Raw genomic sequence first — 26,833 nt, 5'->3', positions numbered from 1 at the left:
TATTTGACCTCACCTGGCTGTAAATCAGCCAAGCAGCACATGCTGGGAGGAAAATACCTGTTTTCCCTGACCAAACCTCTCACTGTGTCACAATCTTCTAAAGTCTAAACAATTCATTGTACTAGAGAGCATATGCACATGTGTACCTGCATGGGAATAGCTTGTGATTCCATCTAGTTTACTGAAACAATGGTAAATTGTACTGAAGATTATGTTAATAAATTGTGTTTCTATCTATACTTATATAACTGGCCACATGTCATGATTTGCCATTGCATATATAGAATATTAAATATGATACAAAATTTAATGGTCACTCATTTTTCACACAATTTTGCGAATGACTATAAGAAACTGTGTAATGGATCTTATCAAAGAAAAATGCCTTGTTCTAAAATTATCAGCTGCCCCCCCTTTTCTAAAAATAACCCTATCTTAAAGACTGCTGCCTGCTCACTGAAGAGTCCGATTGCATCATCCCATACAAGCCTATGGCGAAGGTAAGGGGAGTGAGCAGGAGCTGAATGAGAAAGAAGAGACAACAAAGAGACTGCCAACTAAATGGATAGTTTCTATCTCAGTGCCCAAGTGCATGCAGTACTTTCAGTCCGGCTGACTCTCGCCGTGCGCTGCGGAGCTGCCGCCGGAACTCTGCCCCCGCCCCCATTATAGTCAATGGGGACGGAGCGGCAGTCTGGTGGCACACGTGAACTAGCAGCAGGACGGATCCGACAGGCTGTTCACCCGCCCCAACAGCCTGTGAGACTCCTCTGCCGCTAGTGTGAAACTAGCCTTAAACATAAATGTGGCTGCGCAAAGGAATATACTGACAGAACAGCATCTCCTTTTTTGGGACCTTCCACATAATGGGCTAATACTGATTTAGAATAAACTCATGTGAATGAGATCACCATGCGATAATGCAACAGAGTATGCAATGTGATAATTTTTCTAGTGAAGCAATGGTGAGTAATGATATACTATCTGTACTAGTGTATGTTTTGCAATATTTGTTACTTCCAAATTTTACTAAGAATGTCCTTCATAGAAAATATACTGTTCTGTGCTTTAGGTAAAACGGAAAGTTAATTAAAATAGTTTTTTTGTACAATACAATAATACAAAACAAATGCTTAAGCAGCTCTTACCTCATGCAGTGTCTGCGACTCCCTTGTAGGTTAATCCGGATGGGCACACTGAATGACTGCCTATGTGCCACTGGTGGCATCCACATCTCATGTCTGAACACTGCCATCACTGCCAGTGTAGGTAACACAGGAAAATAGCGAAGTCCATGCCCGGGCTATCGGTTGTGAGTCATTCCTGGTGCAGCTCAATGTGTAGACTGCCAGAGACTTCTACTAGTGATTATCAACTCCCATGGTAGCCCACCTCAGATTAATATGCTTGAGCACTAACGAATAAAGTAGACTAGCAGCTCTGGTGCCAAAGAAGAGTTTGTCTCTTGTGAAGACATCAGGCTTCTAATTAATGCTTATGTCATTTAAAGCATATTTTATCACTTGGGTAGTTCGACATCAGCTGTGGACATGTTTCTATAGAAACACTTATTCCACTGGGAAGTTTAGTGTCTCAAGAGCTCAGGGTAAACTGCAAGGGAAGGGCCGGACCTCTTGTACAGCACTTATGTCTTTATGCCAGAGCTTCATATGGAGACTACAATATACTGGTACAAAATCAAAGACTAAGGAAAAAAATATTCTAACTGCTTATTAAAGGCTAAACTACAATTTATTATGTACACCTTTGGAGGCAATTTTTGCTTATGATTGCATTTCACTCATTTTTGGCTAAAAATCATATTTTCAATTGGCCTTTATTAAAAGTATTGAACTGTTCTTTCACAAAGACTTAGGGTACTTTTACACTTGCAGCAGAGGATTCCGGCAGGCAGTTCCGTCGCCGAAACTGCCTGCCGGATCCGTCAAAACTTATGCAAACTGATGGAATTTGTCAGACGGATCAGGATCCTGATCCGTCTGACAAATGCGATGCAATGCCGGATCGTCTATCCGGTGTCATCCGGAAAAACGGATCCCGCATTTATTTTTTTAGTTCTATACACAAAATACGATTCCATATTGCTAAAAAAAAAAAAATGTAACTCAAAATAAGTACAATGCAATAACAAAAAAGGAAATTGCCCACAAAGTGTGGACATAGCCTTTAAGGCTACATTCACACGACCGTATTTGTTTTGCGGTACGCAAAACACTGATTCGCAAAAAATACGGATGACGTCCTTTTGGCATCCATATTGCATCAGTTTTTTTAGCTGATCCATTGTAACAATGCCTATCCTTGTCCACAAAACGGACAAGAATAGGACATGCTCTATTTTTTGCGGGGCTACAGAATGGATATACAGATGCGGACAATGAATGGGGACAAAAATGAAGCATTTTCTTCCGCTATTGAGATCCTATGACAGATCTCAATTGCGGAATTGAAAACGCAGATGTCAAAGTAGCTTTAATTGTGCAAAAATGTCATAACTTTTTGAATTTGTACACTGCTCACTTCAGTTTTGAAAAGTGGGTGGGAAAGTAGGCGTGGTTAGCTATGTTAATTAAATTATCTCCATATTTAGAAAGAAAGTTGTAAACTCACTCCAGTGAGGGGGTAGAAAAACTAGTGTAGCATTACTGGACAAAAGGGGATGTTACAACAGAAAATGACCTATTGTTTAACCCCTTCCCGACACATGACATAATAGTATGTAATGGTGGCAAGTGACTTCCCGCATTTGGACGTACTATTACGTCATGGTGATCGGGCGGGCGCCTGAGTGGTGCACGCCCGATTACTTCAGGGGCCCGGCAGTCACTGATATCAGGGCCCTTGTTGTATCCGCCGGCATCTCTGTAAAAGCCGATGTTGGCCTATTAACCCCTTCTATGCCGCGGTCAGCGCTGACCGCGGTATAGAAGGGGTTTGCGGCGGTTGAGGTAGTCCATTGGGTTCCCTCGCCGCTGTGGCATGGACCCGATGGGTGACAAGGCGGCCCGATGCCGTGCAGAGGCTGCCCAATTCCTTGCATGGCATGGGGACATGCCTTCTATGGGGGCCGAGGAGATCCAGCCCCAGGCTGTGTAATACACTAACAGGCAATGCATTACAATACAGATGTATTGTAATGCATTGCAGAGGGGATCAGACCCACAAAAGTTGAAGTCCCAGAGTGGGCCAGAAATAAAGTTTTAAAAAAGTATTTTTAATTAAAAAAAATTGTTTCCAGTAAAAAAAAGAAAAAAACGCCTCTTTCCTCAGATTTTATGATAAAAAAAAAGAAAAAAAAAAAAGAACACACATAGTAGATATCGCCATGTCTGTAACGACTGGCACTATAAATATATCAGGTGATCCACCCCATCCAATAAACACTGTAAAAAAAAAAACTGCCAAAAAAAGCCATTTTTGTCACCTTACATCACAAAAAGTGCAACACCAAGCGATCAAAAAAGTACCAATAAAACAGTCACCTCATCCCGCAAATAATGAGCCCCTACATAAAACAATCACCCAAAAAATAAAAAATAACTATAGCTCTGAGAATATGGAGACACTAAAACATATTTTTTTTGTTTAAAAAATGCTATTATTGTATTAAAGTGAAATAAATAAAAAAAAGTAGACATATTAGGTATTGCTGCGTCCATAACAACCTACTCTATAAAAATATCACATGACTAACCTCTCCGTAAAAATAAAAAATAAAAACTGTGCCAAAAAATACACTTTTTGGTCACCTAACACATAAAGTGCAATACCAAGCGATCAAAAAGGCGTATGCCCCCCCAAATAGTACCAATCAAACAGTCTCCTCGTCCCGCAAAAAATGAGACCCTACCTAAGACAATCGGTAAAAAAAAAAAAAGCTATGGCTCTCAGACTATGGAGACACTAAAGCATCATTTTTTGGTTTCAAAAATGCTATTATAGTGTAAAACTTAAATAAATAAGAAAAAGTATAAATATTATGTATTGACGCGTCCATAACGACCTGCTCTGGAAAAATATCACATGACCTAACCCCTCAGATGAACACTGTAAAAATAAAAATAAATTAACTGTGCCAAAACAACCATTTTTTTGTCAACTTGCCCCATAAAGTGCAATATTGAATGATCAAAAAAATCATATGTACCCAAAAATGGTGCCAATAAAAATATCAACTCATCCTGCAAAACTTTTTTTCATAAATGCTTTATTATGTAAAACCAAAACACAGAAAGTAGACATATTCGATATCATTGAATCCGTAACAACTTGCTCTATAAAAATAGCACATGATCTAACCTGTCAGATGAACATTGTAAAAACAAAAAATAAAACATTTTTGGTTACATTTCCTCACAAAAAAACATAATACAGAGCGACTAAAAATCATATGTACCCCAAAATAGTACCCATAAAACTGTCACCTTATCCCGTAGTTTCCAAAATGGGGTCACTTTGGGGAGTTTCTACTGTAGGGTGCATCAGGGGGGCTTCAAATGGGACATGGCATCTAAAAACCAATTCAGCAAAATCTGCCTTCCAAAAACCATACGGCGCTCCTTTTCTTCTGCGCCCTACTGTGTGCCCTTACATCAGTTTACAACCACATATGGTGTGTTATTGTAAACCGCAGAATCAGGGTAATAAATATTGAGTTTTGTTTGGATGTTAACCCTCGATGTGTTAAAGAAAAAATGGATTAAAATTGAAAATTTAGCAAAAAAGTGAAATTTAGAAATGTAATCTCTATTTTCCTTTAATTCTTGTGGAACACCTAAAGGGTTAATAAAGTTAGTAAAATCAGTTTTGAGTAACTTTAGGGGTGTAGTTTCTACAATGGCGTCATTTATGGGGGATTTCTACTATGCAAGCCCCAAAGTGACTTCAGAACTGAACTGGTCCTTAAAAAGTGGGTTTTTGTAGTTTTTCATAAAAATTTTAAGAATTGCCCTCTAAAATTCTAAGCCTTCCAAAGCCTTCTAACATCCTAAAAAATAAAATGACATATACTAAATGATGCCAACATAAAGTAGATATATTGGGAATGTTAAGTAATAAATAATTTATGAGGTATCACTTTATGTTATGAAAGCAGAGAAATAGAAATTTAGAAAATTGCTAATTTTTCTAAATTTTGTGTAAATTTGGGATTTTTTCATAAATAAAGGGGAAATATATTGATTCAAATTTATGTCATTAAGTGCAATGTTTCACGAGAAAACAATCTCAGAATGGCTTGGATAAATAAAAGTGTTCCAAAGTTATTACCACATAAAGTGACACATGTCAGATTAGCAAAAAATGGCCTGGGCAGGAGGTTGAAACCTGGCCTGGGGTAGAAGGGGTTAAAGCATTTTTGTGATATTCTTTAATTACCGAAATCATACATTTCTATTAGAAAAATAGCTCTAAAGTGGCCCATTTTGAGCCTTAGCAGTGCTCCTCTGCCTTCTGTTTACATAACTGTGGAGACTTGCTCAACGCTGACAGAAGACAGAGGAGTGTTGCTAAGGCTCAAAATGGGCCACTTTACAGCTATTTTTCTAATAGAAATGTAGGATTTCAATCATTTAAGTATATCACAAAAAAAGGTCAGTATCACTGCCCCTACACGTTACAGAAATAAAAATAAAACGACAGTTACACTTTAAATCACATTTTTATGTTAAACTTTTTTAAAGAATCTTTGAGCTTTGAGTTTTTTCTATTTTTCCATGTCACTATCTACGTTTAAAAAAATGTATATAATCCTGCAAATTTCACACTGGCCATTTGGTTTAATATTAGGTCATGATTTACTGTTCTGTACAGGTAACTGTTCAGTAGCTATTGACACCACAGGCAGAATTACTATGAAAAATAAGGCTTCTTTCACACCTGTGGTGAAATGTCTTGTATCAACTTTGTTTACATGATCAATGCCATTTGCTGAAGTGAGACAACCCCTTTAAGGGAATGAAGACCACCGAAGCAACAGTTAGGCTATACTGGTTTTGCGGTACCTGAACCCCTCCTCAGTAGCATGTATAATGAGAGTCCTTGTGCTAGGGTTTCTTTTTATAAGAAACAAGTAAGATAAAAAACCATGTACTGGATTTAGGTTATATGCTAAAACCTGTTATGCAGTATGCACCACTAAAATGCGTTTTCAATCTGTTATAAGTATGTGTTCACATTTACAAACATAAAACTACTTTAATTACAAGAGTTGTCCATCAGAGTATATACATAAACCAAAACACATGATAATAAACAAACTAAAACCATACAATAAAACAAAAAAATAACATAAAATAGAAATTACATAAATTAGTACAGATACTAATACAGGTATGAACAGAGAAACTGTTAAGAGGGTATCATTTATGTCATTAATAAACAGGGGTGGATTGGCCATAGACCCTACAGGGAAATTTTCAAATGGGCCGATGTCTAGGAGAGCCACCCAAGCCCTCCTGATGGCCACCAGCCAGGTACCCCCCATCCCGGATACTGGCGAACTTTCCTGAGGACAAGTCATCAATAGTAAAAAAAATTCTCTTTTTTTTTTACAAGTTTCATCACAGTATCAGTGCCATAAATATCTAGAGTTGTGATCTAATTATTTATATATATATATATATACACACTACTACCCATATCCAGATATTTCCTATATACACAATAAGCAGATGTTGAAATAGACACACAAACACTCACATACATACACACACAGATAAACACATGTACGCACACAAATAAACACATACATACACACACACACACACACAGATAAACACATGTACATATACACACAAACAGATACACACAGATATACACACACAGGTAGATAAATATCTATTGTAAGACAATGACTGGAAAAGTAGTAGAGAATCGTTATATTTCACCTAGTTTTCTTTCATATACCATGTACTAGGCTACAGGAGGTGGATATCTCAACTAGGAAAACTGGGTGAGATATCAGAAATCCAGGAAAGATGGGTTGCCTTAGCAAAACATACTTTGCTGAGGACTTTAGTAAATGGTGTTGTTGGGCCTGGATTTTAATGGAATGAGGATGCAGGTTGGTAGCGGGCCTCCTCATTCCCTTCCTGTCCAGAACAGGTTTCCTATAGAGCTCTCAGCCAGGTGATGGAGCTCAGCTCATTTCTGGGCTCTAAAGGTTTGCACTATGAGCATGTCTGGGTGGGGGACTGATTGAACTGACTGGCTTTCACCATTGCTGCTGAAATCTGCTAAAGCAACAAAAAGGACACTGTGAGTTTATTTTGAATTGTGTCGTGTGGCTGGTAGTAGGCCGCCCATATAGAAAGGGTGATTTTATGTTTAGTTAGTGCTCAGTCGAGCAGGAATTTATTTTGTGTTTTGCCTGTGAAGGTCTTATATTTTGCTTGTGGATGAGAATAAAGAAAACAGGCAAATCCCTGTGTGAACTGTGCTATTGTGTCGCTGTCTCTGACTGCTGTACCTACCACTATTGAGCTGACCCCCACACTATATATACAGTATGTATATATATATATATATATATATATACAGGGAGTGCAGAATTATTAGGCAAATGAGTATTTTGACCACATCTTCCTCTTTATGCATGTTGTCTTACTCCAAGCTGTATAGGCTCGAAAGCCTACTACCAATTAAGCATATTAGGTGATGTGCATCTCTGTAATGAGAAGGGGTGTGGTCTAATGACATCAACACCCTATATCAGGTGTGCATAATTATTAGGCAACTTCCTTTCCTTTGGCAAAATGGGTCAAAAGAAGGATTTGACAGGCTCAGAAAAGTCAAAAATAGTGAGATATCTTGCAGAGGGATGCAGCACTCTTAAAATTGCAAAGCTTCTGAAGCGTGATCATCGAACAATCAAGCGTTTCATTCAAAATAGTCAACAGGGTCGCAAGAAGCGTGTGGAAAAACCAAGGCGCAAAGTAACTGCCCATGAACTGAGAAAAGTCAAGCGTGCAGCTGCCAAGATGCCACTTGCCACCAGTTTGGCCATATTTCAGAGCTGCAACATCACTGGAGTGCCCAAAAGCACAAGGTGTGCAATACTCAGAGACATGGCCAAGGTAAGAAAGGCTGAAAGACGACCACCACTGAACAAGACACACAAGCTGAAACGTCAAGACTGGGCCAAGAAATATCTCAAGACTGATTTTTCTAAGGTTTTATGGACTGATGAAATGAGAGTGAGTCTTGATGGGCCAGATGGATGGGCCCGTGGCTGGATTGGTAAAGGGCAGAGAGCTCCAGTCCGACTCAGACGCCAGCAAGGTGGAGGTGGAGTACTGGTTTGGGCTGGTATCATCAAAGATGAGCTTGTGGGGCCTTTTCGGGTTGAGGATGGAGTCAAGCTCTACTGCCAGTTTCTGGAAGACACCTTCTTTAAGCAGTGGTACAGGAAGAAGTCTGCATCCTTCAAGAAAAACATGATTTTCATGCAGGACAATGCTCCATCACACGCGTCCAAGTACTCCACAGCGTGGCTGGCAAGAAAGGGTATAAAAGAAGAAAATCTAATGACATGGCCTCCTTGTTCACCTGATCTGAACCCCATTGAGAACCTGTGGTCCATCATCAAATGTGAGATTTACAAGGAGGGAAAACAGTACACCTCTCTGAACAGTGTCTGGGAGGCTGTGGTTGCTGCTGCACGCAATGTTGATGGTGAACAGATCAAAACACTGACAGAATCCATGGATGGCAGGCTTTTGAGTGTCCTTGCAAAGAAAGGTGGCTATATTGGTCACTGATTTGTTTTTGTTTTGTTTTTGAATGTCAGAAATGTATATTTGTGAATGTTGAGATGTTATATTGGTTTCACTGGTAAAAATAAATAATTGAAATGGGTATATATTTGTTTTTTGTTAAGTTGCCTAATAATTATGCACAGTAATAGTCACCTGCACACACAGATATCCCCCTAAAATAGCTAAAACTAAAAACAAACTAAAAACTACTTCCAGAAATATTCAACTTTGATATTAATGAGTTTTTTGGGTTCATTGAGAACATGGTTGTTGTTCAATAATAAAATGAATCCTCAAAAATACAACTTGCCTAATAATTCTGCACTCCCTGTAAATATATATATACAGTACAGACCAAAAGTTTGGACACACCTTCTCATTCAAAGAGTTTTCTTTATTTTCATGACTATGAAAATTGTAGATTCACACTGAAGGCATCAAAACTATGAATTAACAAATTTAACACATGTGGAATTATATACATACAAAATAATTATATATACAAAAGTGTGAAACAACTGAAAATATGTCATATTCTAGGTTCTTCAAAGTAGCCACCTTTTGCTTTAATTACTGCTTTGAACACTCTTGGCATTCTCTTGATGAGCTTCAAGAGGTAGTCACCTGAAATGGTCTTCACTTCACAGGTGTGCCCTGTCAGGGTTAAGAAGTGGGATTTCTTGCCTTATAAATGGGGTTGGGACCATCAGTTGCGTTGTGGAGAAGTCCGGTGGATACACAGCTGATAGTCCTACTGAATAGACTGTTAGAATTTGTATTATGGCAAGAAAAAAGCAGCTTAAGTAAAGAAAAACGAGTGGCCATCATTACTTTAAGAAATGAAGGTCAGTCAGTCCGAAAAATTGGGAAAACTTTGAAAATGTCCCCAAGTGCAGTCACAAAAACCATCAAGCACTATAAAGAAACTGGCTCACATGCGGACCGCCCCAGGAAAGAAAGACCAAGAATCACCTCTGCTGCGGAGGATAAGTTCATCCGAGTCACCAGCCTCAGAAATCGCAGGTTAACAGCAGCTCAGATTAGAGACCAGGTCAATGCCACACACAGTTCTAGCAGCAGACACATCTCTAGAACAACTGTTAAGAGGAGACTGTGTGAATCAGGCCTTCATGGTAGAAAATCTGCTAGGAAACCACTGCTAAGGACAGGAAACAAGCAGAAGAGACTTGTTTGGGCTAAGTAACACAAGGAATGGACATTAGACCAGTGGAAATCTGTGCTTTGGTCTGATGAGTCCAAATTTGAGATCTTTGGTTCCAACCACCGTGTCTTTGTGCAACGCAGAAAAGGTGAACAGATGGACTCTACATGTCTGGTTCCCACCGTGAAGCATGGAGGAGGAGGTGTGATGGTGTGGGGGTGCTTTGCTGGTGACACTGTTAGGGAATTTTTTCAAAGTTGAAGGCATACTGAACCAGCATGGCTACCACAGCATCTTGCAGCGACATGCTATTCCATCCGGTTTGCGTTTAGTTGGACCATCATTTATTTTTCAACAGGACAATGACCCCAAACACACCTCCAGGGTGTCACGGAAGGTGTACAGAAAACTAGAAGACACAAAATGAATATCCGACTGACTGGATCCAAAACTAAGGAACAAAAAGGAGAGCCCTGCATCAGACCTGGCACTCTCCCTGACTGCTCAGCCTATGCGAAAATCCCAATGGTAGATAATCACATATCCTCGTACCTCGACTGTATAACACCTGAACACCCTATAATAGTGAGGGGACACGACCACCGGCTCCCTACACTTGATATGGAGAGAGTCAGGGTCACCTGGGATCCAGCAAACAGAAAACCACAAATGAATGAACAAAACGTACCTGTAGAAGACTCAGAAGTAGGATCAGCATGCACACACTCCAGGAAGGAATATAAACCGCAAAGTGAAGCAGTCTGGGAAGGGATTTAAAGGGATGCAATCAGTGCAACTACATGACAGCTGAGAGAGGCTAACGAGATGAGAAAATGAAAGCAAAACAAAAGGAAGCTCAAGGAGGAGGTTCTGAAAGACATCTGTCAGAGCTTCTCAGATGTCTGGTGGTGACAGTACCCCTCCTTCTACGAGTGGACTCCGGACACTCAGAGCCCACCTTCTCAGGATGGGACTTATGGAAAGCCCTGATGAGACGAGTGGCCTTAATGTCCGTCACTGGGACCCACATCCTCTCCTCAGGACCATAACCCTCCCAATGAACGAGGTACTGGAGAGAACCGCGGACAACACGAGAATCCAGAATCCTAGAGACCTGAAATTCAAGATTACCATCAACCACAATCGGAGGAGGAGGCAAAGACGAGGGTACAATGGGTTGGACATAGGGTTTTAATAAGGACTTATGAAAAACATTATGGATCTTCCAAGTCTGAGGAAGATCAAGACGGTAGGCAACAGGATTGATGACGGACAAGATTTTGTAAGGCCCAATAAACTTAGGACCCAACTTCCAGGAGGGAACCTTCAATTTGATATTCTTAGTAGACAACCACACCAGATCACCAACATTCAGGTCCGGACCAGGCACACGTCTCTTATCCGCCACACACTTATATCTCTCACTCATGCTCTTTAGATTATCCTGAATATTTTGCCAAATAGATGACAAAGACGAGGAGAATCTGTCCTCATCAGGTAAACCAGAAGACCCCTCTCCAGAGAATGTCCCAAACTGCGGATGAAACCCATATGCACCAAAAAATGGTGACTTATCAGAGGACTCCTGACGACGGTTATTTAAAGCAAACTCAGCAAGGGACAAAAAAGAACACTAATCCTCCTGATTCTCCGCCACAAAACAGCGCAGATATGTCTTCAGATTCTGATTGACGCGCTCTGTCTGACCATTCGACTGCGGGTGGAAAGCAGAAGAGAATGACAACCGAACCCCCAAGCGAGAACAGAAAGCCTTTACAGAATCTGGAAACAAACTGCGTGCCCCTATCAGAGACAATGTCTGAAGGAATACCATGCAATTTGACAATGTGATCAATAAATGCCTGCGCCAGCGTCTTAGCATTGGGCAAGCCAGGAAAAGGGATGAAATGCACCATTTTGCTAAAATGGTCCACCACCACCAGAATCACAGTCGTCCCCGAGAAACGAGGCAGGTCCGTAATGAAGTCCATGGACAGATGTGTCCAAGGATGGGAAGGAATGGGTAAGGGAAGGAGAGGACCTGATGGCCGTGAATGAGGGACTTTGGCACGAGTGCAGGTCTCGTAGGCTGCCACAAAACCTTCAACCGACTTACGAAGTGCCGGCCACCAGAATCTCCGAGCGATGAGATCCACTGTGGCTCTTGCCCCCAGGATCCCAGCAAGGACAGTATCGTGGTGTTCCTTAAAAATCTTGTGTCTTAAAGCGAGAGGCACAAACAACCTCCCAGGAGGACAAAGATCAGGAGCCTCTGACTGGGCTACCTGAACCTCTGCCTCCAATTTAGGATAAAGAGCAGAGACCACCACACCTTCAGCCAAAATGGGACCCGGGTCTTCAAAATTCCCACCTCCCGGAAAACAACGTGACAGGGCATCCGCCTTCACATTCTTAACCCCAGGGCGGAACGTGACAACAAAATTAAACCTGGAAAAGAACAAAGACCATCTGGCCTGTCTCGGGTTCAGACGCTTGGCTCACTTCAAGTAGGCCAGATTCTTATGGTCAGTAAACACGGTAATAGGGTGTCTGGCTCCCTCTAGCCAATGGCGCCATTCCTCAAAAGCCAACTTGATGGCCAACAACTCCCTATCTCCCACATCGTAATTTCTCTCTGCGGAGGAGAGTTTCTTCGAGAAAAAGGCACACGGTCGCCATTTGGCAGGAGAGGGACCCTGAGATAAGACCGCACCCACACCCACCTCAGAAGCATCAACCTCAACTATGAAGGGTAGAGAAATATCAGGTTGTACCAAGATAGGAGCGGAAGCAAAACTCTCCTTGATATTAGAAAAAGCCTTACGCGCCTCTACCGACCAGGAGGAAAAATCTACCCCCTTTCTAGTCATATCAGTGAGTGGTTTAACAACAGAGGAATAATTCAAAATAAACTTCCTGTAATAATTGGCAAAGCCCAAAAAACGCATCAGCGCCTTCTGATTCTCAGGAAGCTCCCACTCAAGCACAGCGCGGACCTTCTCGGGGTCCATGCGAAAACCAGAAGCGGAGAGAAGAAACCCCAGAAATTGAATTTCTGGAACCGCAAACACACATTTTTCCAGTTTAGCGTACAATTTATTCTCCCGCAGGATGAGCAAGACCTGACGTAAGTGTTCCTTATGAGTTTTGAAATCAGGAGAAAAAATCAAAATGTCATCTAGATACACTAATACAAAATTTCCCCATTAAATGATAAAAAATGCTGTTCACAAAATGCTGAAAGACGGCTGGAGCATTCATCAAACCAAAAGGCATAACCAAATTCTCAAAATGGCCCTCAGGGGTATTGAAGGCCATCTTCCATTCGTCTCCTTCTCTGACCAGGTTGTATGCCCCTCTTAGATCCAACTTGGAAAAAACTTTAGCCCCAACAATCTGGTTAAACAGGTCCGGGATCAGAGGAAGCGGATAAGGGTCATGAATTGTGATACTGTTCAGCTCCCTGAAATCCAGACATGGTCTTAAAGAACCATCTTTTTTCTTAACAAAGAAAAAAACAGCGGCAACAGGTGACTTCGAGGGTCGTATGTGTCTTTTCTCAGACTCTCAGAGATATAAGCACGCATAGTGACCCTTTCAGGTTGGGAGAGATTGTATAAACGAGATTTAGGCAGCTTGGCGCCTGGGGTGAGATTAATAGGGCAATCATACTCCCTGTGCGGGAGCAAGTCCTGAAAACCACTCTCAGAGATGACATCCGAAAATTCAGAGAGAAAAGATGGTACAGTCTTAGTAGAAACCTCAGAAACAGATGTCGTGAGGCAATTCTCTCTGCAAAAGTCACTCCAACCATTTATTTGCCTCGCTTGCCAATCAATGGTGGGGTTATGTTTGGTGAGCCAGGGTAACTCCAACACTAGAGGAGTAGGCAACCCGCTAAGGACAAAACATGACACATCCTCAACATGAGCATCACTCACAATCAAACGGATATTGGGAACTATGCCCTTTAACGATTTCTGAGAAAGTGGAACGGAATCAATAGCAAAAACAGGTATAACCTTTCCCAAAGTGCATACCTGGAAACCATGAGTTATAGCAAATTGACTATCAATGAGATTGATAGCTGCTCCACTATCTACAAAAATCTCACAAACAATGTTCTTGCTCTCTAGCGCCACCCTGGCAGGTAGGACAAAACAGGAATTACAGCAAACGGAAAACCTTCAATTTCAGCATCAACCTTGCCAATACAGGGAGTGCAGAATTATTAGGCAAATTAGTATTTTGACCACATCATCCTCTTTATGCATGTTGTCTTACTCCAAGCTGTATAGGCTCGAAAGCCTACTACCAATTAAGCATATTAGGTGATGTGCATCTCTGTAATGAGAAGGGGTGTGGTCTAATGACATCAACACCCTATATCAGGTGTGCATAATTATTAGGCAACTTCCTTTCCTTTGGCAAAATGGGTCAAAAGAAGGACTTGACAGGCTCAGAAAAGTCAAAAATAGTGAGATATCTTGCAGAGGGATGCAGCACTCTTAAAATTGCAAAGCTTCTGAAGCGTGATCATCGAACAATCAAGCATTTCATTCAAAATAGTCAACAGGGTCGCAAGAAGCGTGTGGAAAAACCAAGGCGCAAAATAACTGCCCATGAACTGAGAAAAGTCAAGCGTGCAGCTGCCAAGATGCCACTTGCCACCAGTTTGGCCATATTTCAGAGCTGCAACATCACTGGAGTGCCCAAAAGCACAAGGTGTGCAATACTCAGAGACATGGCCAAGGTAAGAAAGGCTGAAAGACGACCACCACTGAACAAGACACACAAGCTGAAACGTCAAGACTGGGCCAAGAAATATCTCAAGACTGATTTTTCTAAGGTTTGATGGACTGATGAAATGAGAGTGAGTCTTGATGGGCCCGTGGCTGGATTGGTAAAGGGCAGAGAGCTCCAGTCCGACTCAGACGCCAGCAAGGTGGAGGTGGAGTACTGGTTTGGGCTGGTATCATCAAAGATGAGCTTGTGGGGCCTTTTCGGGTTGAGGATGGAGTCAAGCTCAACTTCCAGTCCTACTGCCAGTTTCTGGAAGATACCTTCTTCAAGCAGTGGTACAGGAGTCTGCATCCTTCAAGAAAAACATGATTTTCATGCAGGACAATGCTCCATCACACGCGTCCAAGTACTCCACAGCGTGGCTGGCAAGAAAGGGTATAAAAGAAGAAAATCTAATGACATGGCCTCCTTGTTCACCTGATCTGAACCCCATTGAGAACCTGTGGTCCATCATCAAATGTGAGATTTACAAGGAGGGAAAACAGTACACCTCTCTGAACAGTGTCTGGGAGGCTGTGGTTGCTGCTGCACGCAATGTTGATGGTGAACAGATCAAAACACTGATAGAATCCATAAATGGCATGCTTTTGAGTGTCCTTGCAAAGAAAGGTGGCTATATTGGTCACTGATTTGTTTTTGTTTTGTTTTTGAATGTCAGAAATGTATATTTGTGAATGTTGAGATGTTATATTGGTTTTACTGGTAAAAAGAAATAATTGAAATGGGTATAAATTTGTTTTGTTTTTTAGTTGCCTAATAATTATGCACAGTAATAGTCACCTGCACACACAGATATCCCCCTAAAATAGCTAAAACTAAAAACAAACTAAAGACTACTTCCAAAAATATTCAGCTTTGATATTAATGAGTTTTTTGGGTTCATTGAGAACATGGTTGTTGTTCAATAATAAAATTAATCCTCAAAAATACAACTTGCCTAATAACTCTGCACTCCCTGTAGTAACAGATGGAACGTTTTTAGAGGATTTCTTTCTTTTTGTTACTTTATTACTCTCAAAAAACTGCCTGAATCTTCTAGAGGGACAAACATTTGCCAAATGATTTATACCCCCACAACAGAAACAAACCTCCCCATGAGGGCTGTATCTTCTATTGTCAGAGGTAATCTGACCCAGCTGCATGGGCTCTTGCTCAGAAGGGATTGAGAGCGACTGAGACCCCTGTGCACTGAATGAGACCGCCGCACTGTCCTGGGACTGAGTATGACAGGGAGGAGTGATCTCTCCTCTCTCTCTAAGACGCCTGTCAATACAAACGGCCCGAGACATGGCAGAGTCCAAGGAGGTAGGTCTCTCATGAAAGGCAAATGCATATTTCAATCCCTCTGAAAGACCATGGCAAAATTGACTTCGGAGTGCAGCATCATTCCTACCAGTATCAGCTGCCCATCTCCGAAATTATATACATACTAATAAATACCCTGGCATAAAAGACGTAGTCTAGACTCAGCCAAAGCAATACGATCCGGATCATCATATATCTGACCAAGGGCTAAAAATAATTCATCCACTGAACGGAGGGGCCGTGCCTCCACCGGCAGCGAAAAGGCCCAGGACTGAGCGTTATCCCTGAGCAGCGATATGATGATCCCCACCCTCCGCTCCTCATCACCAGAGGATTGGGGAAGTAGGCGAAAATGGAGTTTGCAAGCCTCTCTAAAACAAACAAAATTCTCACTACCCCCGAAGAACGTATCCGGAAGCGAAATTTTAGGCTCAGAACAAACTCCATGAACGTAAGCAGAAACGGTCACCTCAAACTGAGAGACAGTTTTCCGGAGATCTTCTACCTCCAGTGAAAGACCCTGCATGCGGTCAATCAAGGTTGAAACCGGATTCATGCTTAAGATGGTTTTGGCGGTTTATAATGTCACGGAAGGTGTACAGGAAACTAGAAGACACAAAATGAATATCCGACTGACTGGATCCAAAACTAAGGAACAAAAGGGAGAGCCCTGCATCAGACCTGGCACTCTCCCTGACTGCTCAGCCTATGCGAAAATCCCAATGGTAGATGATTGCATATCCTCGTACCTCGACTGTATAACACCTGAACACCCTATAATAGTGAGGGGACACGACCACCGTCTCCCTACATTTGATACGGAGGGAGTCAGGGTCACCTGGGATCCAGCAAACAGAAAAACACAAATGAATGAACAAAACTTATCTGTAGAAGACTCAGAAGTAGGATCAGCATGCACACACTCCAGGAAGGAATATAAATCGCAAAGTGAAGCAGTCTGGGAAGGGATTTAAAGGGATGCAATCAGTGCAACTACATGACAGCTGAGAGAGGCTAACGAGATGAGAAAATGAAAGCAAAACAAAAGGAAGCTCAAGGAGGAGGTTCTGAAAGACATCTGTCAGAGCTTCTCAGATGTCTGGTGGTGACACAGGGTGTGTAAGGGCTATTTGACCATGAAGGAGAGTGATGGGGTGCTGCGCCAGATGACCTGGCCTCCACAGTCACTGGACCTGAACCCAATCAAGATGGTTTGGGGTGAGCTGGACCACAGAGTGAAGGCAAAAGGGCCAACAAATGCTAAGCATCTCTGGGAACTCCTTCAAGACTGTTGGAAGACCATTTCAGTTGATTACCTCTTGAAGCTCATCAAGAGAATGCCAAGAGTGTGCAAAGCAGTAATCAAAGCAAAAGGTGGCTACTTTGAAGAACCTAGAATATGACATATTTTCAGTTGTTTCACACTTTTTTGTTATGTATATAATTCCACATGTGTTAATTCATAGTTTTGATGCCTTCAGTGTGAATCTACAATTTTCATAGTCATGAAAATAAAGAAAACTCTTTGAATGAGAAGGTGTGTCCAAACTTTTGGTCTGTACTGTATATATACACAGATAACCACATATACATAAACACACATACATACAGACACACACACACATATATATATATATACACACATATACACACAAACATACACACAAACACATATGCTCACACAAACACACCCATATATATGCACACATATACCCACACATACACTTACAGTCTGCAGGTTTTCTGTTCTCCAATAATGTCTCTTGGAGGCTAAAGGACCTTTGGAACACAGTAATGGTAGGCTAAAGGACCTTCAATCGTGTGACATCAAAGGTCCTTTAGCCTACCATTACTGCATTCCAAAGGTCCTTCATACTGGTATGTACACCTTTTCTAGTACATTTCAGGCCATTTCAGTCAGACTAGGCGCCTGGCCTAGCCTGAATTGTACTAGAAAAGACACTGCCCCTAGGGCCCCTTCTCCTCTCGGGGCCACAATAATTAATTAAAAATAGAGATACAATTTCCGAATTTCACTTTTTGGGCAGATTTTCCATTTTAATATTTTTTTTTACTTTTACAAAGCAAGGGTTAACAGCCAAACAAAACTCAATATTTATGGCCCTGATTCTGTAGTTTACAGAAACACCCCATATGTGGCCATAAACCGCTGTACGGGCACACGGCAGGGCGCAGAAGGAAAGGAATGCCATATGGTTTTTGGTAGGCAGATTTTGTTGGACTGGTTTTTTTGACACCATGTCCCATTTGAAGCCCCCCTGATGCAACCCTAGAGTAGAAACTCCATAAAAGTGACCCCATCTAAGAAACTACACCCCTCAAGGTAATCAAAACTGATTTAACAAACGTCGTTAACCCTTTAAGGTGTTCCACAAGAATTAATGGAAAATAGAGATACAATTTAAAAATATTACTTTTTAGGCAGATTTTCCATTTTTTATTTTTTTTACTTTTACAAAGCAAGGGTTAACAGCCAAACAAAACTCAATATTTATGGCCCTGATTCTGTAGTTTACAGAAACACCCCATATGTGGTTGTAAACTGCTGTACGGGCACACGGCAGGGCGCAGAAGGAAAGGAATGCCATACGGTTTTTGGAAGGCAGATTTTGCTGGACTGTTTTTTTTTACACCATGTCCCATTTGAAGCCCCCCTGATGCACCCCTAGAGTAGAAACCCCCCAAAAAGTGACCCCATTTTAGAAGGGTGGAGGTTTTTGGGTACTAGTTTAGCGTACATATGATTTTTGGTTGCTCTATATTACACTTTTTGTGAGGCAAGATAACAAGAAATAGCTGTTTTGGCACCATTTTTATTTTTACATTCATCTCACAGATTAGATCATGTGATATTTTTATAGACCAGGTTGTCACTGACGCGGCGATACCTAATATGTATACTTTTTTTTATTTATGTAAGTTTTACACAATGATTTCATTTTTGAAGAAAAAAAAATCATGTTTTAGTGTTTCCATAGTCTGAGAGCCATAATTTTTTCTGTTTTTGTGTCATGAATAAGGATCAGTATTAGAGCATCCGAAACATGTAGACCTGCTTGACGTGTTGGATTGTTTTTTATCCTGTCTTATTTTGGAATAAAGAACAACGTCTTTTTGGGAAAGCTGGACATCCAGTCTTATTTTTATACAGTTTGCAACTGGTGCCCCTTCCAAGCACCGCCCCTGCTTCCACTGCAAGACTGACCAGGTGAGCGCCGCCTACGGAACTTTTATATTTAGTGTTTTCATAGTCTGAGAGCCATAATTTTTTCAGTTTTGGGGCAATTACCTTGGGTAGGGTATGATTTTTTGCAGGATGAGATGATGGTTTTATTGGCACTATTTTGGTGTGTGTGTGTGACTTTTTGATCGCTTGCTATTACTTTTTTTGTGATGTAAGGTGACAAAAAATTGTTTATTAGCACAGTTTTTATTTTTTACGGTGTTCATCTGAGGGGTTAGGTCATGTGATATTTTTATAAAGCTGGTCGATACGGATGCGGCGATACCTAATATGTATACTTTTTTTTATTTATGTAAGTTTTACACAATGATTTCATTTTTGAAGCAAAAAAATATGTATACAGGGGGCTGGATCTCACAGGCTCTTCACCGGAAGGCAGCACAGATGTCTCAGGAAGGCATTGCGCTGCCTTCCATTCCATCGGGTCCCCCTCACAGCCCCATGGGGACCCGATGGCACCGCACGCTGCCGCCGCAATAGATAAAAGCTGCAAACCGCAGGTCTCAATGATTTGAGCAGGCATCGGCTTCCGATCACAGGTACACCAGGTGTCCTTAAGTACCAGGACATAAGGGTGTACCTGTACGCCCTGTGTCCTGAAGAGATTAAAATGATATATGGAATGTAAGACACTTTATTTTTGCAACATTTGTATTTTATATTTTTGGTTTCCCACTGATTTTATAAGTTTTTTTATTATCATATAAAATATTTTTGATACCCTTTCACATTAAGTGCGAATCATACACTGACAAGTAAAAGAGTAACAATGTTTTGAACTTTTGACTTTCAGGTTCCATATCTCACCATCCACTACAGCTTAAAATGTGAGACCACCATCATTTTATAGACAATCATCTTGGAAATCTCATACATAAATTGGACTTACAACTATTTAGCATATGATTAGTTATGCAGAATCTTGTCATGTAACTGCAATGTTACTGTTTGGCTCCAGGTGGTGGAACAATCTTCTTGTATACTACAAATTACAACCTCTTCTCACATTCTCTAATAGCTCAGTGTGTTATTAGGTTGATTACCAAGCGAAACGGCACTGGTTCGAATCCAGGAGCAGCTATGAAGAAGATTTCCCAAGAAATAGAAACAGTCAAGAAAATTGCCAAACTGCATCATGTGAGTGCCATGAGAGGTGGAAGGATAAGAAATAAAGTCCATCCATCCATTCCAATACCAAGAGGTGGATGTCCAGGCAAAACAAGTCAGCTCATCATAAAGTCTATCAGTTCTGGCGCAAAGAACATGGTAGTGGAGGTATGGTATGGTATGCTTCATAATAGAGAGATCACAGACGCAATGCATATTACACAAGTCTGGAATGGTGGCCTGAAAAAAAGGTAAAGAACCTCGACATATCGTCATACGACAATATCGTCATAAGAAGTGCTGGCTTGAGTTTGCAAAAAAGTACGAATGACAATGAAGTAGAGGTGCTGTATTGGCCACCCCGGACCCCAGACCTCAACCCAATCGAAAAGTTGTGTGTTTGTACCCAAATGTGTCGACCAGTATGCACCAACATTGGGAACGTGTAGAAGAGACCTGAGAACAGATTTTGAATTTGATCGAGAAGGATTCAGGCAGTGTTTAAAGTCAAAGGTGGATTAACAAAAGAGCAAAAATTTTCATTTAGAATTTTAGGAGCAAAACAGTAACAATGCAGTTCCATGACAATAATCTGCATAACTAATCATATGATAAATAGTTGCAAGATCATTTTATGTATGAAATGATGGTAGTCTCACATTTGAATCTGTAGTGGATGGTGAGATATGGAACCCGAAAGTCAAAAGTTTTAAACATTGTTACTCTTTTGCTCGTCGGTGTACTTCTATTTTCTACATTTCCATTAAAGATACACTAAATTTAACAAACAAGCAAATTTTGATTAACTTGGCACAAAGTATGCCAACGCAGACTGAAGCAAAACTGACCTCAAATACTACCCTCCTTATAAAATACCCCCAAAGTTTTAGTTATGAATAGTGAAGGCAGCATATAAATAATCAATTTGCCAAAAGTAGACAACATGGCATTTACATGATCTGACATTGTAGCTGGTACACCATGTTACTTGTGGTGTGCTCCTACTACTACAGTTTTTTATTTTATTTCAAATCCATTAACATTGTTGTTAGTGTATTATCAATGTGATTAAAATGGAGTTATAATTAGCGACCTAGTAACATTATGGAACATCAAGAAATGAAAAAATCAAACAAAAAGCCTGTAAAATCTGCAGAAAGAAAAGCAATTTACACGTATGTGCCTCTATGCTGCGATGGCATAGGAAGACTATTTTACAACAAAATGAAAATGAAATTAATTTGCATTCTTTTTATCTCTTTTTTTATACTACCTGTTTTTATCAAACTCATGACATGAAATCAATTTAAAAACATAATTAGTTAATGAATGGCTAGTACAGTGAACAGGTTGCAGTCAGAATTCCTATACATACACATCTCTAGAGCTCACATATAGTTCCTATTTTACCTCAGAAATATTTTAATAGAAAATTATAAATTACTTTAAGCTCTTGGTCTTGGTCAGATATGCCTACCTACAAGAATCCATTGTATACCGTGACATCTACAATATTCTATTGGCTCTTGTTTTCAAAACTGCTGCCCCGACAAAGATTGAAAAGAACCCCTTTTTGATAAAATTTAAATTTACAATTTTATTAGAGATATGTCATAAAAATCAATCAATAAATATAAATTTAGAGATGATGGGTTGATTATGGAAAATTATTTAATACCCCAAATGTGCGTTAAAAAAATATTATGTCTACTTGTCCTAAGCTTGTTGCAGTTTTTCATATTTGAGGTTAAGGTTCCGTTTAGTATACAGTTATAGCATAAAGCTCCAGACGTATACTTATCTATACATATGTACTACAGGTTGCACATTACATACAACCTCACGTCAGACTTCAGAGTGCTTCTATCAGGGCATTTTTCAATGCAGTTTGTAAAGCTAAAATAAAAAGAGAAGTAGATCTTCCCTATATACTTTCCCTCTCTTTACGATCCACTCCTGACATTGAGATCAAAAATTGCATAAAGAGGTATGTGACAAAGCTCAGTAACGGTACCACTGAGTCGCTGGAAACCATTGCTAGGTGGTGAATATCACCATCACCCAACAGATTATTTCACCAAGGTGTCAAATCTAAGACTAATCCTCTTTGCTCGCTACTTAGCTCCGCAGCCTGAAGTTTTAATCACAGTCACCAAACCGTGCACGTCTCCAAGCACACACCCAGCCTGGCCACATAGTATACTTTACCCGAAAGCAGGAATAAAGAGCCATCTGCTTGCTTCTGTGGAGGCATCCTTTTGCTTGTCATCTTTCATACACTCCTGATTAATCTGTGCTTAAAGTCTCATGAAAGAATTTCGACCTGGAGCCTTTGTATCTCTGAATAAGTTGCCTTGCCAAGGATTTCTTTTGCACATCAGCCTGACTGACCTGTGAATTATTGATGACTATTTTGTTGTCTCTGGCTGAACAGGATAAAATTGTACATAATCTTTTTGTGTTGAAGAGTAAGGAAGCTTCAGCTACACAGTAACTCATACATATTTTAAAGGGTGGCATCTGGTTTTGCTTTTCTAACAGGCCACTAAAACCGTGAAATGCAGCAACTCCACCAGCAATGCCCTAGGATGAAATAATTACTTTACAGTTCAATGTCACTATCAAAGAGATCTCATTAGCAATGAAGCCTCTACCTTGTTAATTCATTGCTATCATAAAGGTAATTAACATCGTAGGGTAGCATCATTTATAGGCCTCTGATAGAACAAAATAAAAAAATAAAAAACATTGTTTATAGGCTCATATATGAGCTTCAAAATGATCACAAAAAATAAAATGAAAAAATTTTAAAAAAATATATATAAAAAATATAAACGTTTAAATCACTCCCTTTTCGTATAATTAAAAAATAAATACCTAAATAACAATAAATATCATGGGTATTGTCGCGACCAAAAATGCCCATACTATTAAAATATTTTTAAAAATTTCCAATACGGCGAATGGCGTAATGGAAAAAAGGGTCAAAATAGCCAATTTGCCATTTTTTTCATTGCTTCTCTTACCCAAAAAATGTAATAAAATGTGATTAGAAAGTCACACACACTCCAAAATTGTATCAATAAAAACTACAGATTGTTCCGCAAAGAATTAGCCCCTAAAGCTACAGCTCAGTAGACATAAGTATAAAAAAGTTATGGGGGTCAGAATATGGTGATGTAAAAAAATTTTTTTAAATCAAAGTTTAGATTTATTTTTACACTATTTAGACATAAAAAACCTACACATCGTTGTAATTCTACTGACCCAGAGACTGAAAAGCATGGGTCAGTTTTGCCATAAATGAAACACTGTGGGAACAAAACCCGTAAAACGGTGGAGGAATTGCGTTTTTTTTCCCCAATTCTACCCCATTTGGAATTTTTTTACCGCTTCCCACTACATTTTATGCCATAATTAAAGAGGACCTTTCACCAGAATAAAACATCTAAACTAAGAATAAAACATCTAAACTAACTATACAGACATGTAAAGCGGCGCCCAGGGATCCCCCTGCACTTACTGTTATACCTGAGCGCCTCTCCGTTCTCCCGTTATAGGCTCCGGTATCTTCATATGTTAGGCTCCACCCAGGGGAACCTGCCGGCGCCTCCTTTTCCCATGCTGTAGCGCTTGCCAATCGCAGCTCTCAGCTCATAGCCTGAGAGACTTTTTTCTCTCTCAGGCTATGAGCTGAGCGCTGCGATTGGCAAGCGCTACAGCATGGGAGAATGAGCCGACGGCAGGTTCCCCTGGGTGGAGCCTAACATATGAAGATACCGGAGCCTATAACGGGAGAACGGAGCGGCGCCCAGGTATAACAGTAAGTGCAGGGAGATCCCTGGGCGCCGCTCTACATGTCTGTATAGTTAGTTTAGATGTTTTATTCTGGTGAAAGGTCCTCTTTAATGGTGGCATTAGAAAGTACAACCTGTCCCGCAAAAAATAAGCCCTCATACAGCTATGTGACCAGAAATTTAAAAAAGTTATGGCTCATGGAAAATAGGAAGAAAAATGAAAATGCTAAACTAAAAAACATTCGGTATCCTAAGGGTAAAAGGAGCAAACATTGAGACACAGGCAGATGATGGTGTAAAACAAGAAAATAAGCATAACTTATCTGTAAAATTGCCCACTGCTCAACCACGGCTGTTCCTGGTGTGTTCAGTGCTAGGGGCTGTACTAATGGGTTAGGCCCCTTTCACACGAGCGTTAGGTCTGGATTAGGTCTGGATACGTTCAGGATGCGTTCAGGGAAACTCACACCATTTTGCAAGCAAGTTCACTCAGTTTTGTCTGCGATTGCGTTCAGTTGTCCAGTTTTTTTTGTGCGTGTACAATGCGTTTTGATGCGTTTTTCACGCTCGTGATAAACAACTGAAGGTTTAAAAAGGCCTTTGACAGGGTGGAGTTTCCTCTGGAGGGTTCTGATCAGGATGGGTTTTGGGGAAAGATTCATAAATATCCTTAAATTACTGTATAGATTCCCTCCGGCGAAACTGAGTCTTAATGGGATCCTGACTACTAGTTTTGATCTAAATAGAGGTACTCGCCAGGGCTGTCCACTATCTCCATTGCTATTTGATATTTACATCGAGCCCCTAGCTCTGGCCATTAGGCAGGATGCTCATATGAAAGGATTTGGAACACTAGGAGTAGAAGATCGTATCTCCTTATATGCAGATGATGTTCTTTTTTTTATAGATCACATGGAAATAACTCTCCCAAGAATCATCCGAATGGTTAAACTATTAGGTAAGGTATCTGGTCTTCACATAAATTGGTCTGAGACCAGTTTGATGCCAATAAACCCGTTATCCCATAAAGGAGGTTTTGATAACCCAGTTGGATGTTGTTGATAATTTTCAATACTTGGGCCTGATGATATCGCCCAGGGTTGAAAATTTTGTCCAACTCAATCTGATACCATTAATAACGAAAACCAGAGCAAAAATAGGGATTTGGTTGAAACTCCCTCTATCTAGAGCTGATCAAGTTTCACTGGTCAAAATGGTGATTCTACCACAATTCCTGTATGTGCTCAGGAATACACCTATCTGGATAGAAGATAAAAACTTTAAACTCATGGAAAGAATAATTAATGATTTAGTGTGGGGAAGAACGAGTCAGGCTAAAATTGGAATACCCATACAAACCATTGGAATATGGGGGTTTAAGCCTCCCCTACTTCAAAGGTTATTTTATTGCTGCCCAGTTATGGATGTGTTATGAATGGAAAAATAGTGCACTTTTAAGGAGCCTAGTAGGGAGTTATTCATATAACAACATATTTATTCTTTTGGAATCTGGACTATTGATTAGTCAAGAGCAGGGTTATAAAGAGACTACAAAATTACTTTATAAAATCTGGGCTACTACTAGACTATGGTTGAGGGTAAAGGGTTCACTAATATTCACGCCTCTTTGGCATAACGTTCATCTACAGATTTTACATAGTATTGCAACGGATAGACTTTAGTAAAAGAATAGGATTTTTTTACATTTCACAAGTAGTCAAGGATAGAGAGATTAAGTCGTTCACGGAGTTATCACATAATGTAGAAAACCTCTCTTGGTTTAGGTATTTTCAGCTGCGGTCGGCACTATTTAGTTTTGATGATAAATCAATATTGGATATAGACAGTTCCTGTTTTTAAACGATTGGACAGGGATGACACCCCTAAGAATCAAGATTTAAAATATATATAAACTATTACTTAAGGCACGGTTTTGTGATACACAATCACCAGGACAAAGGGCCTGGGAGTTGGATTGTCCAAATATACAATTAGAAGGGTGGGGGGATATTTTTACTAATCTAGGTTCACTATCCCATATTTTCAACCATGTTCTAGTGCAGTTTAGTATCCGTCATAGATTATATGTTACCCCTATATAGTTAAACAAATGTGGGCTAAGAGATTCCAACCAGTGATACCTTAGGTGCGGATTACCTGCATATGATCTGGACTTGTCCAGAACTTAGAGAATACTGGAATAGCATCAATAACTTTTTTACTTACAAACTTAAAATACGAATCCCCTTTGAGCCACAATTGTTCTTGCTGAATGATTTCTCCATAATAAGCAGTCATAAATACCAAAAGATTCTTCTAGGTAGGATATTGTTGTTAGCTAGAATCTTGATCAGCCGGAGCTGGTTTGCTCGTCATACTCCAGAGCTAAACACCTGAAAAAACGTAGTCAATAAGGTAAAAAATTATGAACAGATTGTTTATAGGCAGAGAGATGTAGACGAGAAGTGGATTAAGATATGGGATGGCTGGAAGATCTGATTGACTGTAATATTTTAGATTACATTTTTTTTTCTTCTTTCTCTCTTTCTTTCATCCTGTCTCCTGCCCCTTTCTTCTCTGTTGAAGCGGGGTCGGGAAAGGGGGGGTGGGTGGACGC

The 26,833-nt window shown here is 40.3% G+C and overlaps 1 protein-coding gene across 1 annotated transcript in view; it reads right to left on the bottom strand.

Moving 5' to 3' along the window:
- Nucleotides 1–26,518, bottom strand: part of KCNMB3 (potassium calcium-activated channel subfamily M regulatory beta subunit 3) — a 67,780-nt gene extending 41,262 nt beyond the window's left edge. The window contains exon 1 of the mRNA XM_044291062.1: nt 26,443–26,518. Coding sequence (XP_044146997.1) covers nt 26,443–26,501 — 59 coding nt within the window. The 5' untranslated portion in view covers nt 26,502–26,518. The remainder of the gene's footprint in view (nt 1–26,442) is intronic.
- Between the last annotated feature and the right edge of the window lie 315 nt (nt 26,519–26,833).

This window comes from Bufo gargarizans, chromosome 4 (assembly GCF_014858855.1).
Source record: "Bufo gargarizans isolate SCDJY-AF-19 chromosome 4, ASM1485885v1, whole genome shotgun sequence".
Lineage (NCBI taxonomy): Eukaryota > Metazoa > Chordata > Amphibia > Anura > Bufonidae > Bufo > Bufo gargarizans.
Note: the sequence above shows the minus strand (reverse complement) of the source record. Positions and strands in the feature narration are given on the sequence as shown.